General features: G+C 45.5%; 1 protein-coding gene across 2 annotated transcripts; it reads left to right on the top strand.

Annotated features, from left to right (window-relative positions):
* Positions 1-696: 696 nt before the first annotated feature.
* On the top strand, positions 697-16,616 carry HACD3 (3-hydroxyacyl-CoA dehydratase 3). Of its 2 annotated transcripts, XM_005305376.4 has the most exons (11): positions 697-903; positions 1,654-1,696; positions 2,978-3,051; positions 6,697-6,861; positions 8,911-8,965; positions 9,493-9,603; positions 10,535-10,662; positions 11,244-11,356; positions 12,383-12,489; positions 13,146-13,277; positions 14,265-16,616. In XM_005305376.4, the coding sequence occupies exons 1-11, from the start codon at positions 817-819 to the stop codon at positions 14,339-14,341; spliced, it is 1,092 nt and encodes a 363-aa protein (XP_005305433.1). In that variant the 5' UTR covers positions 697-816; the 3' UTR covers positions 14,342-16,616. The 2 variants fall into 2 exon arrangements, with proteins under 2 accessions (XP_005305433.1, XP_005305434.1); XM_005305377.4 differs by lacking the exon at positions 9,493-9,603 and having other exon boundaries at positions 703-903.
* The last annotated feature ends 92 nt before the right edge of the window (positions 16,617-16,708 follow it).

Genomic DNA, 16,708 nt, shown 5'->3' with positions numbered 1-16,708 from the left:
CAAGTAATGGAAATTTCCAGAGGCAGGTATAAATATGCTGGCAAGAATCAGTATGGAGATAACGAGGTTAGTTCAATCAGGGAGGGTAAGGTGCTCTGCTAGCAGTTGAGGTGTGAACACCAAGGGAGGAGAAACTGCTTCTGTAGTGGGATAGCCATTCACAGTCTTTGTTTAATCCTGATCTGATGGCATCAAATTTGCAAATGAACTGGAGCTCAGCAGTTTCTCTTTGGAGTCTGGTCCTGACGTTTTTTTGCTGCAGGATGGCTACCTTTACCTCTGCTAGTGTGTGGCCAGGGAGGTTGAAGTGTTCTCCTACAGGTTTTTGTGTATTGCCATTCCTGATCTCTGACTTGTGTCCATTTATCCTCTTGTGTAGTGACTGTCCAGTTTGGCCAATGTACATAGCAGAGGGGCATTGCTGGCACATGATGGCATATATAACATTGGTGGATGTGCTGGTGAATAAACGGGTGATCTGCTATGGACATCGGCCAAACGGGTGCTAGCCATGGCCCAGGTGCCCCATGCACTACCTAGCCTACCTGCACCAGCGCCACCCATGGCCCGGCTGCCCCACGCACCGGTGCTACCCCTGGTCCAGCCGCACCATACACAGGCTAGGACCTACCACCTACCAAGCCCTCGCTTGGCCCAGCCCCCCGGGCACCCGACTGCCGGAAGAGTCAGCGCCCGGGCGCGTGCGCACCGGCCCGGGAACTCGCTCCGCCCCGCGGCCCGGGCAGCCCGCCACCTCGGCCTCGCCAGGCGCCGCGCGGAGCCGTCGGAGCCCGGCCTGTCCCGGCCGCCGCCATCATGCAGAGCCGGAGCCTGACCCCGCACGTGCACTGGGCGCAGCGGCACAGCGAGCTCTACCTGCGGGTGGAGCTGAGCGACGTGCAGGTACCGCCGGGCCCCCAATGCCGCGCGCCGGGCCCCCGTTGCATGCAGTGTGTGTACAGCCCAGGGAGACGCTCCTAGCCCGTGCACGGGGCATGCAGCCCAGGGAGACACCCACCCCGCTGCACAGAGCCCCCGTCCCGTGCATGGGGTATACAGCCCAGCGAGACACCCACCCCACCGCACAGAGCCCCCGTCCCGTGCATGGGGTATACAGCCCAGGGAGACACCCACCCCGCTGCACAGAGCCCCCATCCCGTGCATGGGGTATACAGCCCAGGGAGACACCCACCCCGCTGCACAGAGCCCCCATCCCGTGCATGGGGTATACAGCCCAGGGAGACGCTCCTTCCCTACTGTGCAATGCCCTTGCCCCGGGCATGGTGTGTACAGCCCAGGGAGACACCCCACCATGCTCTACAGCACCCCTGTCCCATGCACCGCATACAGCCCAGGGAGACCCTCCTCTCCTTGTACAGGGCCGCCCCGTCCCATGCATGGGGTATACAGCCCAGGGAGACTCCCTCCTAACTACAGTTCCCCCATCTCATGCCAGGTGCATTAGGCATTTGGCGCCAAGAAAAAGGCTGGAGCACCACAGTGCAACTGGAACCTGTGTACTTTGCTGCTTGAAGCTCCCAGGCTTTTCTGGGTCAGATTCTGAATCCCCCTCAATTGCCACTATCCTGGCGTTAAACAGTTTGTTTGGAACGGGTACACGCCTGCCACCTAAAACATCCTCTCTTTCCTCAGAGCCCCGAGATCACCATTACGGATAACGTGCTTCATTTCAAAGGTAGGTGACTACATTGGTTTTAAAGGTAATAGCATTCCTGACCCCTCTGCACGGGGGTGGACTCCTAGCGACATGCAGACATGCAGCCTAGCTGGACAGAGGGTAGGATTGCCAAGGGATTACTGGCCACAACTTCTCTAATTTCTTTTCTTGGTCATAATGATTTAGGCCCCAATCCTGGACCCCTACACTCGCCCAGAGGAGCTTTTAGGTGGAAGTGTAACACAATACAGCTGGAGTTGGTGGTATTGAGTTTCAGTTAAATGTTCTAGGTCTAGCTGTAGTAGTTGATAGGATCACCACTCTTTGTAGAAGATCATATTTAATTAAAAAAAAAACAAACAAAAAACCAACTATGCACCACATTTAAAGATGTTAGCTGATTTTCCATGATTTTCCACTGAAAGCAGTATTGCTGTCACAAAGACCTTGTGTGCAAATACTATCAGGTTTTGGACCAGGAACTAAATTTCAATTTGAAAGGTAAATAGATTCCTTTGTAAAGGTTTTTTGTTTTGTTTTGACTGAGCCGTTCAACCTTAAGGGACCGAGTTTGCTGTTTTGCTTGTCAGGTTAGTGCTAGGAACATACTGTTGCCTTTTTTGCATTAGGAATCTACTATGTATCTTTCATACTGCATCCTTGAGGCTGTATACCACTCTTGTGGCCCTGAAGCCTATGGTAAAAAGGTAATGTGTTGGCTTAGATTGTATCGTGCTTTATATGGACAGGATTATTTTACAATGGCACCCTTTAAAATGGCATATTTTTTGAAGAGCCTGCTGGCTTTCAGAGGATTTCATGGGGCAGGACCTGGCTTTGTAGGAGACGGATGAATCCTGGTGCGTATTTGCGCTCTGTCATCACTGATGTTTTAGGGATTTCACCATTGCATCTTAAGTTGGGCAGCTGATCCTTTGCTGAGATCGCTCCCGTTGGGTGGAACTTGCTCCTCCCGGAGCCTCATCCATTCCTGCCTCACAGGAAGGTCCTTTTCCAGCACTATTCTCTGTTATAGCAGATGTCGACCCCCCCCATAAGGCACCCAGCGCGTTTTTAAAATGTCACTTGGTTAAAAGCGAATGAAATTCTAAAAATCCGTGACGCTGTCTTTGCATGTTCATTCTTAAATAGTTGGATCATGCAGCACATTGGGGCGGGGGAGGGCACTTTGTAAATATAATGATTCAGTGTTTGTTTACAGTGCATTTTGCAGACGGTGTGCGGTGGTGGGGGGACTCTTCAGGATCTTTACACTGATTGTTGTTCCTTTTCTTTTAGCCCAGGGTCATGGTGCCAAGGGGGACAACGTCTATGAATTTCAGCTTGCGTTTCTAGAACCGGTCAAGCCCCAAGTAGGTATTTTTTCCTTGTATGTTTTACAAAAGAAAAGTATTCCTGTTTAAAAAAAAAACCCCAAAGGAAATAGATATGCTTTAAATCTCCTGGGATGCTATTTCGGATAGTTGCTTTGCTTCCCGATGCGATAACGGATGATTTTACTAAGGTTTGAAGTTCTAAATGCTGTACATGTTCAATACCCCGTCTTTGAGCCTGATTCCGCAACCTTTACTCACACAGATCTCACACTGCTCTCATAAATATGGGTTTACGGGAACATGGCTTTCATTTAATTACAGAAGAGAGTGGTGGGTAGCTTAAAAATTTACTGGAGCAGAAAAATAGCAGAGAATCTAGCAGTTTTTCTGAACGAAACATCCCAGGTTGGGGGAAATACCATCCACTGTTAAGTTAGCACATGTGAAGTGCAGCCTCCCTGAAATAAATCAATAGCACTTCTTACATATTCTGTGACCTTGCTAAAAATCTTGACACGTGCTCTCATTGCTTGTACGAATTACTCAGAATCCCAGCACGAACGTGGTGCAACTCTCTTACTGTGAAGCGCTGTCTTATTTCCTGTCTTAGAACAGGAGAGAGCCTAACTGGTAAGATTGACCCTTCCTGGCCCTCCAAGATCTGCCTGTCCTTTTAGTCACAGGGGGTCCTACAGAACTGATCTTCACCCTCAGTGGGCAGCAGCTGTAGCAAGACTTGTCCTGGCTCGTTTTATTTGCCCACTAGGAATAGCTGCAGTAAATCTGGGAAATTCTGCCTAATCCTTCCTTCCTTGGGGCAGATAGAACTTCCCTTCCCATCTCGCTGAGCAGAGAAGAAAGGAGAGGAGTTGAAATGCAGAATTTAACTCCTCTCTGGAGAGGTAAATGGCTGAATTCCGAGGGAATTGCCAACCCATCAATAGAGAAGTGAAGCTTTGCAGTAAAAGAAGCAAAAGTTCTTTGATTTAAACTCCACTATAATCAGAGTGCCAGGCCTTGTCTACCCAAAGATTTGCAACAAAATAACAAAAGGTAAGAATTAAAATCGATCTAGTTAGTTATTGTGGTGCCTGAGTACTCTTAGTGCAAAATAAAAAAAAGTGTTGATATATTTAAATAAAGTCAGTTGGCTACTAGCTTCTAGCCGCTTCTATTCCGAAATAAGCGTCCACTCACAGAACTGCATCGAAATAATGACATTGGCTTTAGCAAACTGATTTGGTTAAATTGGCACAGGTCTATGTGGGGGCCAGTCATTAGTCTAACCCAGGGGTAGGCAGTCTATGGCACGTGTACCGAAGGCGACACACGAGGTGATGTTCAGTGGCACTCACACTGCCCAGGTCCTGGACATTGGTCCGGGGGGCTCTGCATTTTAATTTAATTTTAAATGAAGCTTCTTAAACATTTTAAAAACTTTATTTACTTTACATACAACAATAGTTTAGTTATATATTATAGACTTATAGAAAGAGACCTTCTAAAAACGTTACAATGTATTACTGGCACGCGAAACCTTACATTAGAGAGAATAAATGAAGACTTGGCACACCACTCCTGAAAGGTTGCCAACCCCTGGTCTAACCCCAAATCATTCTGAGCACGTCCTGCTGTATTTGTGCACCTGCACAGCCTCCTTGCCAATGCATAGCAGTGTCTTTTCCCTAGGAGACTTGACATGTGTTTAAAATCTCTGATAAAGACCAAACAACGTGCTGGCAGGCTGTTCGGGTAATCTGAGGCCAGGACTGGAGAGCGAGCTATGGCTCCCAACAGAAGTGGCATCTTGAGTGTCATATTACTAGACAGCATGGAAATCTAACCAGAGATGGTCAGTGTCAGGAGGGGAGAATTGGCTGGCTGGCTGGCTGGCAAGTACTCCAGCACTGCTCCTGCTTTTTCTGCTTTAAGGGATGATTGTTCCATTTGTTTCTATATTACCAAAAAACAAAACCCCAAAAAAGCCCCACCTATACCAGGGAGCTCCAGTGATCTCATCTGCAGTGGTACAGCCCACAGGGAGAGGTGGCCTCTGAGGCCATATTGCTGCAGATGAGGTCACAGAGGTGCTGGAACCCCCTTGACCAGCACAGCTGTGCCAGCCAAAGTCCATAGCATAGATTCAGTTACAGCTACAAAACGATGCTTTGACTGGTATAGTAGGAGCGCTTTGCTCGTATAGTATAGCTGTAGTCCTGTATCAGTGAAGCACTCCCAGTGTGGACGCAGCTATTTCTGGCAAAGTTATGGTATAGTAAAACCACCCCCCATGAGTGAAACAAGCTATGCCAGTTCCCGGCCAATGGGAGCTGCGGGGGCAGTGCCTGCAGACAAGGCAGTGTGAGGAGCCGTCTGCCCCTCCCCCCAAACCCCCCATCTCCAGGAACTGCTGCCGGACATGGTGGCCACGTCCGGGAGCGGCGTGGGGCGAGGGCAGGCAGGGAGCCTGCCTTAGCCCTGCTGCGCCGCTGCCTGGGAGCTGTCTGAGGTAAGCAGCGCTTGGCCGGAGCCCGCACACCAAACCCCTCCTGCACCCCAATGCCTTCCCCCAGCCCCCCCTCCCCACACCCAAATGCCCTCCCAGAGCCTGCACCCTGCACCCCCGCCTGCACCCCAACTCCCTGCCCCAGTCTTGAGCCCCCTGCACCCAAACTCCCTCCAGAGCCTGCACCCCGCACCCCCTCCTGTACCCCTGCCCCAGGCTCATCCTGGAGCCCCTCCCACACTCCAAACCCCCCGGCCCCAGCCCAGAGCCTGCACCCCTTCCCACTGCCCAGTCCCCTGTCCCAGCCTGGTGAGAGTGGGGGAGAGCAAGCAACGGAGGGAGGGGGGATGGTGTGAGCAGGGTAGGGACATGGCCTCGGGGCAGGGGGCAGGGCAAGGGTGTTTGGATTTGTGTGATTACTGTTATTTCTACATTTCCTTTGAGGTAGATGCTGGGTTGCACTCAAATTCAAAAAGTGATCTTGCACTTAAAAAGGTTGGAGACCACGGCTCCAATGGCCTTTTAGTGGCCTGTGTGAAATGAGCTGGGGGGGGGGGGGGGTCTTGTGAAACCAGGCTACTGCCAGCTAGACCATCCCCAAAACCACCCCCCCCGGCAGCTGGCCTCCTTGATAGGCAGGTACCGCAGAGGCAGCAGGCGCTGAATGTGGCTGTGGATACCGAACTGCCTTCTCCCCCTTACGGTATATCGCTCCTGCCGTGGGGGCATGATCGCCACTCACGCAGACGCCAACGCGCTCGTTTTAATCTAGCTAGCTCCGGCCCCAGAGCCGTGAAGCTGCAGGAGCCTGGGCTTCCGTGGGGGCCGGCTGCTTGAGTGGTTACCCAGCGTTCTGTGGCTTCCTGCTACCCCACCCGAGCTAGCTGGAGGAAAACTAGCTCAGGTTTGTCTGCACAAGCTGCTCACTCCCCGTGACTGGCATGTAGACAAATCCTTAGACACAACCCCTCTACGTCAGGGTTGGGGCAGCACGACTAAGCCGCACTGCTGCTGCCCGTGTTGTACGTATATCGACGATAGAGGACTTTGCTCTCCAGAGCTATCAATACAGAACCTTTCACCAGCCCTGGTTGAATCAAAAACATTCTTGTCATGTGGGCCCCAGTTCTAATGAGGCACGTTCTTGTGTCTACCCCACATTGTGTCTCCTGCAGCTGGTGTACAAAGTGACTCAAAGGCAGTTGAACATCACTGTGCAGAAAAAAGAAAGCAACTGGTGGGAAAGACTCACCAAACAGGAGCGGCGCCCGTTGTTCCTAGCGCCTGATTTTGATCGCTGGCTAGATGAGTCAGATGCTGAAATGGAACTCAAAGCAAAGGTCAGTACTCCCTGCGCTTTCGGAGCAGTTGAAATAAGCAGCTAAGAGCGCATGTCCAAAGAAATACATAGACTTTTGCCATTGAGTTAACGTATTTATATTTATTTGGAGTTCTGTCTAGTGTGCTGGAGGCAAGATCCAAATGAAACAATAATAAACGGATTCAGTATAAAGACCTGTAACTAAAAGGGGAGGCACTGCTAGGTGAGGTGTTTGGTTTAAAATGAGCATTATCTGTAAGTTATGCACAGAGGCCCCAGTCTGGATCAGGGTCCCATTGTGCTAGACGTTATATAAACATACATGGATGGTCTTTGCCCTGAAGAGCTCACAGTCTAAATAAGCTGAAATCCATGGGATAGCTGATGTTGGCAGAGGGCTCAAGCTATCTTGCCTACTTACAAACCAGGGTCTCCAAAAGTTGAGGTGCCTTGCCTGAGAGACAGCCTGCCTCTGCTCTCCTTAAACGAGACTGTCTCAAGCACGTGCTCGCCTTTTGCTTATATTGTTATTCGAGTTGGCCCCAAATCAGAATGCTCCCAAATGGATCTGGCTCTGGCTCTGAACTTGGCAGGTTATTATCCCCTAGGCCAGTGGTTCTCAAACTTTTTTTATTTCGCGGAGCACTTGAAAATTGCTGAGGGTCTCAACGGACCACTTAATGATCTTTCCAAATGTTGTGTGTACCGTTAGCTAACTACTGTAAAGCGCTTTGGATAAAAGCACTGTATAAAAAAAAATTAATGTTTTTTTTGTTCTACAAATAAAAGCACCCAACTCATATTTTAATATCAGTAGTCTTACCTTTCTAGTGCGATGGATGTGCCCTCTCTCCCCCACTGCAGCAGCCCCCGCGCTGGGGCTGGGAAGCCCGGCCGTCTCTCCCTCGCAGCCGCAGCTCTGGAGCTGGGGAAAGTCGCCTCTTTCTCTAGCCACCGCAGCCCTGCACATCCCAAATTCCTCCCACCCCACGGTCCCCTCCCACCTACCCTCTATTCCCCCCAAGGCCACCACCTCACCTTACATGTGCATCTTCTCCAGAGTCCACTCACCTAATTAGTGCAGCCACGCCTGCACGGCCCCACTAATTATGTGGGTGGCCCTTCATTCTCTTGTGTACGGCCGCCCAGGCGCGCACCTTAGAGGAAACTATCCGCGGACCACCTGAATGGAGCTCCCGGACTGGACCACAGTTTGAGCACCTCTGTCCTAGCTAGTGTGTGCTGTTTCCTCCAGTCAAAGACCAAGAGAGACTCCCTTTCTAAAACACCCCAACCTTGCTTTTGTGAAAAGCAAGAGGCCCGAGGTTGTTTCTAAAATGAGGATTTCTAGGTGGAGTGTCCAGAAGCAGCCCCCTGAACCACCAGGCTGGCCCTATCTTTACATTCAGCTACGTGGTAATTCAGATGCTCTCTACTGCATTCACAATGGTTAGCAAAGAAATAACAATCCCCCTTGGAAAGGACGCAAACACCCATGCAAAGTGTGAGTGGTGTCAGTTCTACAACAAACGCTGCCCCATGGTCAGAAGGACAAGTCTATTTCTTACCTCCTAATGACTATGTAAGTTACACAGGATATTGCAAAGGGCTGTTTTGATTTATATGGCAATCCAGAGTGACTTTACTTCTTCCCAGGAGTTAACAATTGGTGAGTGGGTGTTAAATGGTCTGAAGAGAGCCAGAGGATGATTTCACACTTTCATAAGAAAAGGAACAGTTTTGAGTGGTGGAATGATCAAGAATTAACATGGAAAATGGCAGTTTTCACAGCAAAAAACATATTCATTAGATGAAAATATATAATGGAGGTCGCATAGCTGGTTAGACAACCATTAGCTGTTGCAGTAACACTCTTTCCTGACAATGAAGAATTTGCACAGCTTTTTGCCTAGGTGAAAAATGTAACACATTAGTCTACTAAGAGGATATTAGCGGAGTCTAAAACCCCACTAGCTTTGCAGCAGAACAGTTAACTAAATATTAGCTGCTCATTACTGTATTGAAATACTACATTAACATCCTTTAAAACTTTATCCATAATTTTTAGGAAGAAGAAGAGAGGATTAACAAAATCAGAATTGAATCCAGAGTCCCTAAAGACCGTAAGTGACTGTATCTTTAAATTAGTAAGGTTGATTTGGTGGATAAGATAGTGACAATAGTTTGCTTATGCACATCACAGGCAAAATATTACCGCTGTAAGCACGCACTTAAGTACTTACGATGCTATCACGGTAGTGTTGATAGACGTGTTGTCTCTGTAAAACTAGCATACAGCACTTTATTATGTATATAACTACTTACAAGCTTAATAAAACCACACTACTGTTTCATAGGGGATTTGGTAATTTTTGTCATCAATAGTGCAAGCAGGGGACGTGAAAGCCCAGCCCAAGCTGAGATAGGTGCAGCACTCCTGTTATTCCAGTGCTGTTTTTCTTGAGTCCACATGGCAAATTGTTTGGTGGTCCTGTATTGTCCGGAATAGAGTGAAACCTTGTTTTCTCTTGTAATCCATCTTCAGATTTGAAAGGCTAACTCACTAACCCACCTCACCACCGAAAGCCAGTTGCACAAAATAGGAATGCTGTTGCCTTTTGCTAATATGATTGTTTAACATTGATTGTAGCTTTCAGACAGCTGAAGAGAGGATATTTGTTCATGTATAATCTTGTGCAGTTTTTGGGGTTCTCCTGGATTTTTGTGAATATGACAGTTCGCCTGTTTATCTTAGGAAAAGGCAAGTAATAAGCACTATTTTATCCATGCTATTTCTTCCTCCTTTCACCCTTTGCAGTAATTTCTAAACCATGACATCTAAATTAAGCCACATGAAACTGTAAATACTTCATTGAAATGCACAACAAAAGCCGCCCAAAAGTTGTCATAACGTTAAGGACAGGACCTGTAAATAGTTACAGATCCTGTGATTTATGGGCATCGGTAATATTTGCTGTAATCTGTAAATGCTAAATTTTAATTTAAAAAAAGGAACTGCGTGGCAGGGGGGCGGATGAAAAATGTCTCACTCTAGGCAAGGTGGGCGAGGTAATATCTTTTATTGGACTGTCTTCTGTTGGTGAGAGAGACAAGCTCTGTGTGGCTTGAAAGCTTGTCTCTGTCATCAACAGAAGGTGGTCCAGTAAAATATATTTTCTCACCCACCTTGTGTCTGTATTGTCCTGGAACCGACATGGCTACAACTACACTACCTCACACTCGAGACAGACGTTTCTTACCTTCAGAGAGCCAGTATTACTAAAAATGGATTGGCTCGAATGTTATTTTACTAAAAGATCCAGTTGTCCATTCTGTTAATCCACAGCACAACCCTCTTTTTTTTCCATATTATTTACTGAAATGGCTCTAATTGTCCTTGCATTGGGGGTTAGACTAGATGACCCTTGCGGTCCCTTCTAACCCTATGATTCTGTGATACTTTCAGCATAGGACTTTGCTTTGATCGGGTAACGTTTTTAAGGCTTTTACTCTAACTTCACACTAGCCTGCATATCGGCTTTACATACAAGGCTGAAGACTACATTTTCCCAACACAAATCTAGTTCTAAAATATTTGAGTGAGTTAGTATATGTTGGGGACTGTGTAGTTAAGCTGGCTTCTACCAGCAGGCAAATTCAGATGCCTTAAAGCAGTCTTTTGTTTCTGATAGATTCCTTCTATGATACATTTCACACCATTGCTGACATGATGTATTTCTGTCAGACGCTCGCATTTATAGAGATCCTGAATTCACTAGTAGGAATCGTCAGGTCACCACTTATACCTTCTTTACTCCAGGTAATATTTTAAGATTCCTCGCACCCCAGGTTATTACAGTTTATATTGTGATAGTCTTAGACATGACTGCTTAAAAAAAAGCGGGGGGGGGGGGTTGAGGAGGAAATGGCATCAATTTGGACTTACCCCAGGGATATCTTTTGCCCCATTGGTAGGAATCCATGCTTCCTAGCCTGGGTTCGTAGGCTACCTTCTTGGGTTGTCTGACGAGACAAGGAGTTGGGGCAAAGACAAGAACAGCGGGGTGGGGGATCCTCATGCACTTGGACCAGCTCAACTTCCCACAGCAAACACACTGCACTGCAAAAGATGTGGCCACCTTCTCTCTCTGCTTCTGGGTTGGCCCCTAATACAGCTGGTCAGTGTGTACAAGGACTACAGGCTTAGGAAGCACTTCCCCAGCCCATAGCTCAGCTCCAGAGGCACATGCCCTGGTCTTCCAGCACCACTAATGTGCCCAGGGCTCTAAAGGAGCCCGTGCTGTGTATTTCTAGTGGTGGGGCTCACTGTTGCCCTCTGACTGTGCCGCATTGGTATATGTTCAGTATACTTACATGGATGTGTTGGGGTTTGTTAAACAGGTCCTTGGAAGAAATTTTGTCTTGTTTATTGTCCTTGGAAATGTGGAGGAAATGCAAAGCAAAGCGGTGGTGTTCTTTGTATTTTACTGCTGGAGTATTATCGAGCTATTCAGGTTTGTTGGGATTTTCCTTTGTCATGCCTGGACTGCCAGGGCTCTACTGGAAAACAGCCTTTGCGTTCAAATAATTTTGATTTTGCCATTAAGAAACACCCTGTGGCATTCGCATTATAGCCCCTGCTGGTAAAACGTTCCTTGGGACTCAGATTTGTCACAGCATAACTGTCTTGCTAGCTTCCTGTATCTGGCAGAGTCTGGGCCTGATTCCAATGTGAGATGCGAGAGCCGATGTTGCTCCATGTCTGGGAAAACTTGCTGCTATGTTCCTCTACCCATTTCCAGCCCTTGGTAGGGAAATCTCATTTTCATGTCGCTTTCCACAGGAAATTCAAACCTTTGGCTAAAGAATTTGATGGATCCTGGAATTTCTGGTGTTTGTCAGACCAGCTACACCTCTACCTCGATATAACGCTGTCCTCGGGAGCCAAAAAATCTTACCTCATTATAGGTGAAACCGCGTTATATTGAACTTGCTTTGATCCGCCGGAGCATTGCTTTACCGCGTTATATCCGAATTCGTGTTATATCAGGCGCGTTATATCGGGGTAGAGATGTACATTGTATTCTATTCATTTTTGGGGATCTAAATTGAAATATTTTGAAGAAAGCAGGCAGTTAAACCTATCCAGGTTGCCAGGATAATAAGTCTAGTACTGTATCAGAGGGGTAGCCGTGTTAGTCTGGATCTGTAAAAAGCAACAGAGGGTCCTGTGGCACCTTTAAGACTAACAGATGTATTGGAGCATAAGCTTTTGTGGGTGAATACCCACTTCATACAGTCTAGTACTGTAAGCTGTGAGAGGAAAAACATACCTGCTGCAGCTCCATATGAAACAGTCCCTTTTTAATATTCTTAATCATTATTTACAATTAAGACAATAGTTAAACGAATTTATCATGTTTATCATGAATATTTGACATTCATGACATCATACAGTGATTATGCACAATATTGTAACTTAAGTGGAAAGTTAAATTTTTAAGTAATGTCTGTCTTTCAAACTTTGAATGTTATTCTAGGTATCCATTCTACATGCTTTCCTGCATTGATATAGAATGGAAATTACTAACTTGGATCCGATATACCATCTGGATTCCTCTCTATCCTTTAGGCACCTTGGCAGAAGGTAAGCCTCAAAAACACAGCCTTGTAGATCATGCTGCTCTGCATAGAGATGAGAGAGTAACTCATACTTTGGTTTCGATGGTGGAATTGAAAAACCTGAAAACAATTAGTTTATTTTGAACCCAAATCAGTTTTTTTTTTTTTGACAAAACCAAAATAATTTCATTCCGATCAAACACAAAGTTTCAAAACAAAACTGCTAGTTTTGAAGCAACATTTTGATGGTTAGTTTCAAAATGAAATGTTGAATAAGTTTGTTTTGACTTCTACATTTTTCCCTCTCGTTTGGGTTGTTGCTTTTCTTCGGTTCTCTGGGTTGACTTTCTTTGTAGTGAGAGGAAGAAACAGCAGAGTGCACTGAACTTAGCCAGTAAGGTTAATATCTTGCTGCTATGGGTGGATTCATAGCATTGCCCGCCAATACCAACAAACAAAACTAGGAAAATATCATGACTTAGGTGCAAGTGTGTTTAAAGATGCCACTTAAAACTAGTTTTATGCTGAAGTCTCTCTAGGTTACAAGAGCTGGTCAGAAAGTATCAAAATATTTTACCATTAAAAGGGAACAACTTTGAGAAGCTTCGTTTTTTGACCAGCTCTAGAGTTTACCTTGTCCTTTGTACTTTGCCTGTAATCTTCTTGGCCTTCTGCTTTCAGCTGTGTCTCTGATTCAGGCCATTCCAATCGTCAGTGAAACAGGGAAGTTTAGTTTCACGCTGCCATATCCGATGAGCATGACAATCAAATTTTCGTTCTTTCTTCAAATCTACCTTATAATGTTATTTTTAGGTAAGTTTTTATTGTTGTTTCATTGTATTTCTCTCCTGTTGAAATACCAAGTCAGTTATGTACAAAAAAGGAGTAACAGATTGCAACTTTAAATTATCATATCTGATAGGTCATTGTTGTACCAATTTGACTGAGCTTAAACTGTCATCATACTTGTAGTGAATTGCACAGGTTAACCCAAAAGGAGACCTCAATAACAGATCACCTTGAAGCATATCAGAGGCCAAAATATTACAATTATTATATCAGTATCATTGGGTAAAAGTGTGGACTTCTGCAGGATTTTGCTGGATTCTTTGTGTAGTTCAAAACTACACAGATGTTAACCAACATACACTGATACTAATGGAATATGAAGAAGCAGTTCCCTGAAGAGCTTCATAGGAGGTTTTTGTTTTTTTTAACAGTAGTTTAATGTTTAACTGATCAGCTACAATTGTTTGTTCTCTATTATTAGTGGACCAATGATAAAAGTGTAGATGTAGGCTCAACTGTGTGCAGGTTGAGTCTACATCTCTGTGGATCCAAAAGTCTCATTGAAGTCAGAGGAATACAGAATCTAGCCCATGATTTTTAAATGAAAATTTTGAACTCCAAACTTCATTCCATCTGATTTAAAAAAAAGACTTAAATGACACCAACCTTGTTTCTATTGTTTAGTCTGATGTGGACTGTTTAGGTTTGTGACACTTTTTCTCGCAAGCTATCACAAGATTCTAGAATTATTTCCCCCTCCCTCCATCTTCAATACCGCTACCCCTAAAGGGTGACAACCAGAACTTCTAAGCAACCCTACAATAACAAACAGTGTGGGTTGTTGCCGTCTTAACCCTACCCCAGCAAGGACTCATTTGTCTTTAGCTTTCATAGTTTTATGTCCATACGTGAGAAGAAAATCCGAAATAATTTTTAACTCAGTGCAGTTATCTGGCATAAGTAATCTGCAGTGATTTTCAGTTCTGCCCAAACAATTATTTCTCTTTTCAGGTGTGTTTATAAACTTGCGTCACCTCTACAAGCAAAGGAGGCAGCACCTTGGATCAAAAAAGAGAAAGATGAAGTAAAACAGGGACTACAATGCTTTCCTAGACCTAACTTATCTTAATGACAGGACCCTCTGATTCTTACAATTTTACCTATTGTAATAATGGAAAGGATTTTCTACAGCTAAATGATCATGTTAGATTTCATAGTGACTCTTCAGATAGCATTCCCATACACTGTATTGAGTTCCTCTTCAATCATATACGCATGGCACTTAATGTTGAACAATGGCAATATTTAAACGTGTTTCCCATCAGTTACCATATTATAAAAAGAAATCCTATTTGCAAAAAACTGAGCAGCTCTAACTGGATATTTGCTTTCAGATATTGAATGCAGATAAGGCTTGTGATGCTGGGATAGAATATTTCAGACCATCCACTCCATGCTATGTGAAACTGACTAGGAGTGGCCGGAGGAGCTGAGAAATGGATTTATTAATGGTCAGTGCTAGGTCTGCTTTTTTTCAGCAGGCTTTTGCTGATACATTTAAACCTGGGAGCAACTAGTGTCAGCATTGGACACCACCAGCTTGTTCTTAACGCATGTACGATAGGAAGGCTTAATCTCTTCCCCCATGGAATAGAAATACATAGTGGTGTCCAGCAGCCCCTGTCTAGCTACATACGTCCTAGCCAGTCAGTAGTGGGAGCTACCTACTCATTCAAATTTTCCTCACCAGTTGACATAGCTGCTACTTCACACGGCCTTGTGGTCACTAACTCTGCCCTTCCAGACGGTGAGAATTTAAATGCCCCAACTCAGACACTGGAAAACCAGGCAGTGTAGGGGTGAGGTTCCATTCCCTGCTATTCTTCCCCCAGTAGCCCACAAAAATTAGAATTCCACCAGGAAATGCAGAGGTAAAGCAGGCCTCTCTTGAGATGATCCCACAACCTTCCTTCTACTACCATAGGGAGGCCAGCCCCTTGTCCGCTCCTTTTTGGGAATGGTGGTGTAAGTGCTTGGCTCAAACCCTGTTGAGAAGGAAGCAAGCACCTGTTTTCCTATTCCCTCAATGCAGAAGGCTGCAGCTAAGGAGTCTGCATGCCAGGCCATTTGCTTTTGGGGTGCTGTGTTGGGGGCCTAATAAGTTAGGGACCATTTGGGTATTGTGTACCAGATCTCAGCAAATGGGAGGCAAGTGATGTTTCAGGTTTATGCCTTAGGTAAATTATAAAAGTAATTTTATTTGTTTTAAACAAAGAAACCCCCATTGCTTAAAAATGAGCTGTTTTGAATAAAGGATGCCATGATTAAAATGACTCCTACACCCCCAACCTGATCTGCCAGGATTCAGCCCCCTCTGACCCTTTGCATTTTCCCTGAAATTAACTAAACTCTGATTTAAATAAACTTAATTGTAACCATGACTACAGAGCAGTTAGTTGCACTATTGACCCAGCTGAGTCTAGTCCTCTTTCCCCCAGCACCCACTGTAACCCTGGTGCAAGTTAATTCCAGAGCGATCAATTTATTTCCATCCCCCTGTTTGTATGGCTTTGTTTTACGAAAGCATAACACCAGAAAAAAAACATGTTGCTATATTTTCAATGTGAAATACCCTTTTCCCCAATGATTGTTATTCTGAGGTTAACACTAGAACATTTAGGTGGGTTTTTTGCAGAGAAGTGGTCCAACGGCCACTGAAGGCATTCTGCAAAAAGACACCATCCTAAGGAACTTTCACCATTATCGAAGGGCAGGGCTACTCTTAAAATACTGCATCAGCGCAGCTGCAGCACTTAAGTGAAGACAGACCTATCCCAACGGGCAAGCGTCTCCTGTCGGTGTAGTTCGTTAATCCACCTCCCCAAGAGGTGGGAGATGCTCTGTCATAGACACAGCACTGTCTACACATGGGGTTAGGTCAGTATAACTGCGTGTCGCTCAGGGGCGGGACGTCATCATACCAATATAGGTTTGTAGCATGGACCTGGCCTCAATGTGTTAAAAGGAGCCTTTCTGTGTGAAAGGCTAAACAAGGGCATGGCCAGCTTCCTCAGGGTAGTTACACCATAACTTATACACTGTGTCACTTCTACATACACATCTATTTGACAGTGAATCGAATATCTTGGGGCCGACACTGAGAATTTAACACAGCATTCATTCATCTTTTAATTCCTTTAAAGGACATTTAAACATTTATGAAATACATGGTTGTGAGGGTACGGGGAAGGCACTGCAACCCGTATTTGGTGTGATTTGCCATGGGTCTTCAACTACTGAGTTTGCTTGTCCTTCCAAAGGCAGCTGAATGTGTATTTCTATTAATAAAGATTTACAAGCAAAGGCTTTCATTTTGCTATTTGTACAGCCTCTTATGCAAGCGAACAAGAGCAATTTGTTACCTTACCTTCATGATGGAAAGACATGATGAAAGT

Source organism: Chrysemys picta, chromosome 10, assembly GCF_011386835.1.
Source record: "Chrysemys picta bellii isolate R12L10 chromosome 10, ASM1138683v2, whole genome shotgun sequence".
In the NCBI taxonomy this organism is placed as follows: domain Eukaryota; kingdom Metazoa; phylum Chordata; order Testudines; family Emydidae; genus Chrysemys; species Chrysemys picta.
Note: the sequence above shows the minus strand (reverse complement) of the source record. Positions and strands in the feature narration are given on the sequence as shown.

What these genes read in the sequence shown, in the direction of transcription:
- HACD3 (XM_005305376.4), top strand. Translation starts at nt 817, where the DNA reads ATGCAGAGCCGGAGCCTGACCCCGCACGTGCACTGGGCGCAGCGGCAC. An exon ending in TAACGTGCTTCATTTCAAAG is followed by an intron (nt 1,697 to 2,977) that starts GTAGGTGACTAC and finishes CTTTTCTTTTAG; the next exon opens with CCCAGGGTCATGGTGCCAAG. An exon ending in TTATACCTTCTTTACTCCAG is followed by an intron (nt 10,663 to 11,243) that starts GTAATATTTTAA and finishes TTTGTTAAACAG; the next exon opens with GTCCTTGGAAGAAATTTTGT.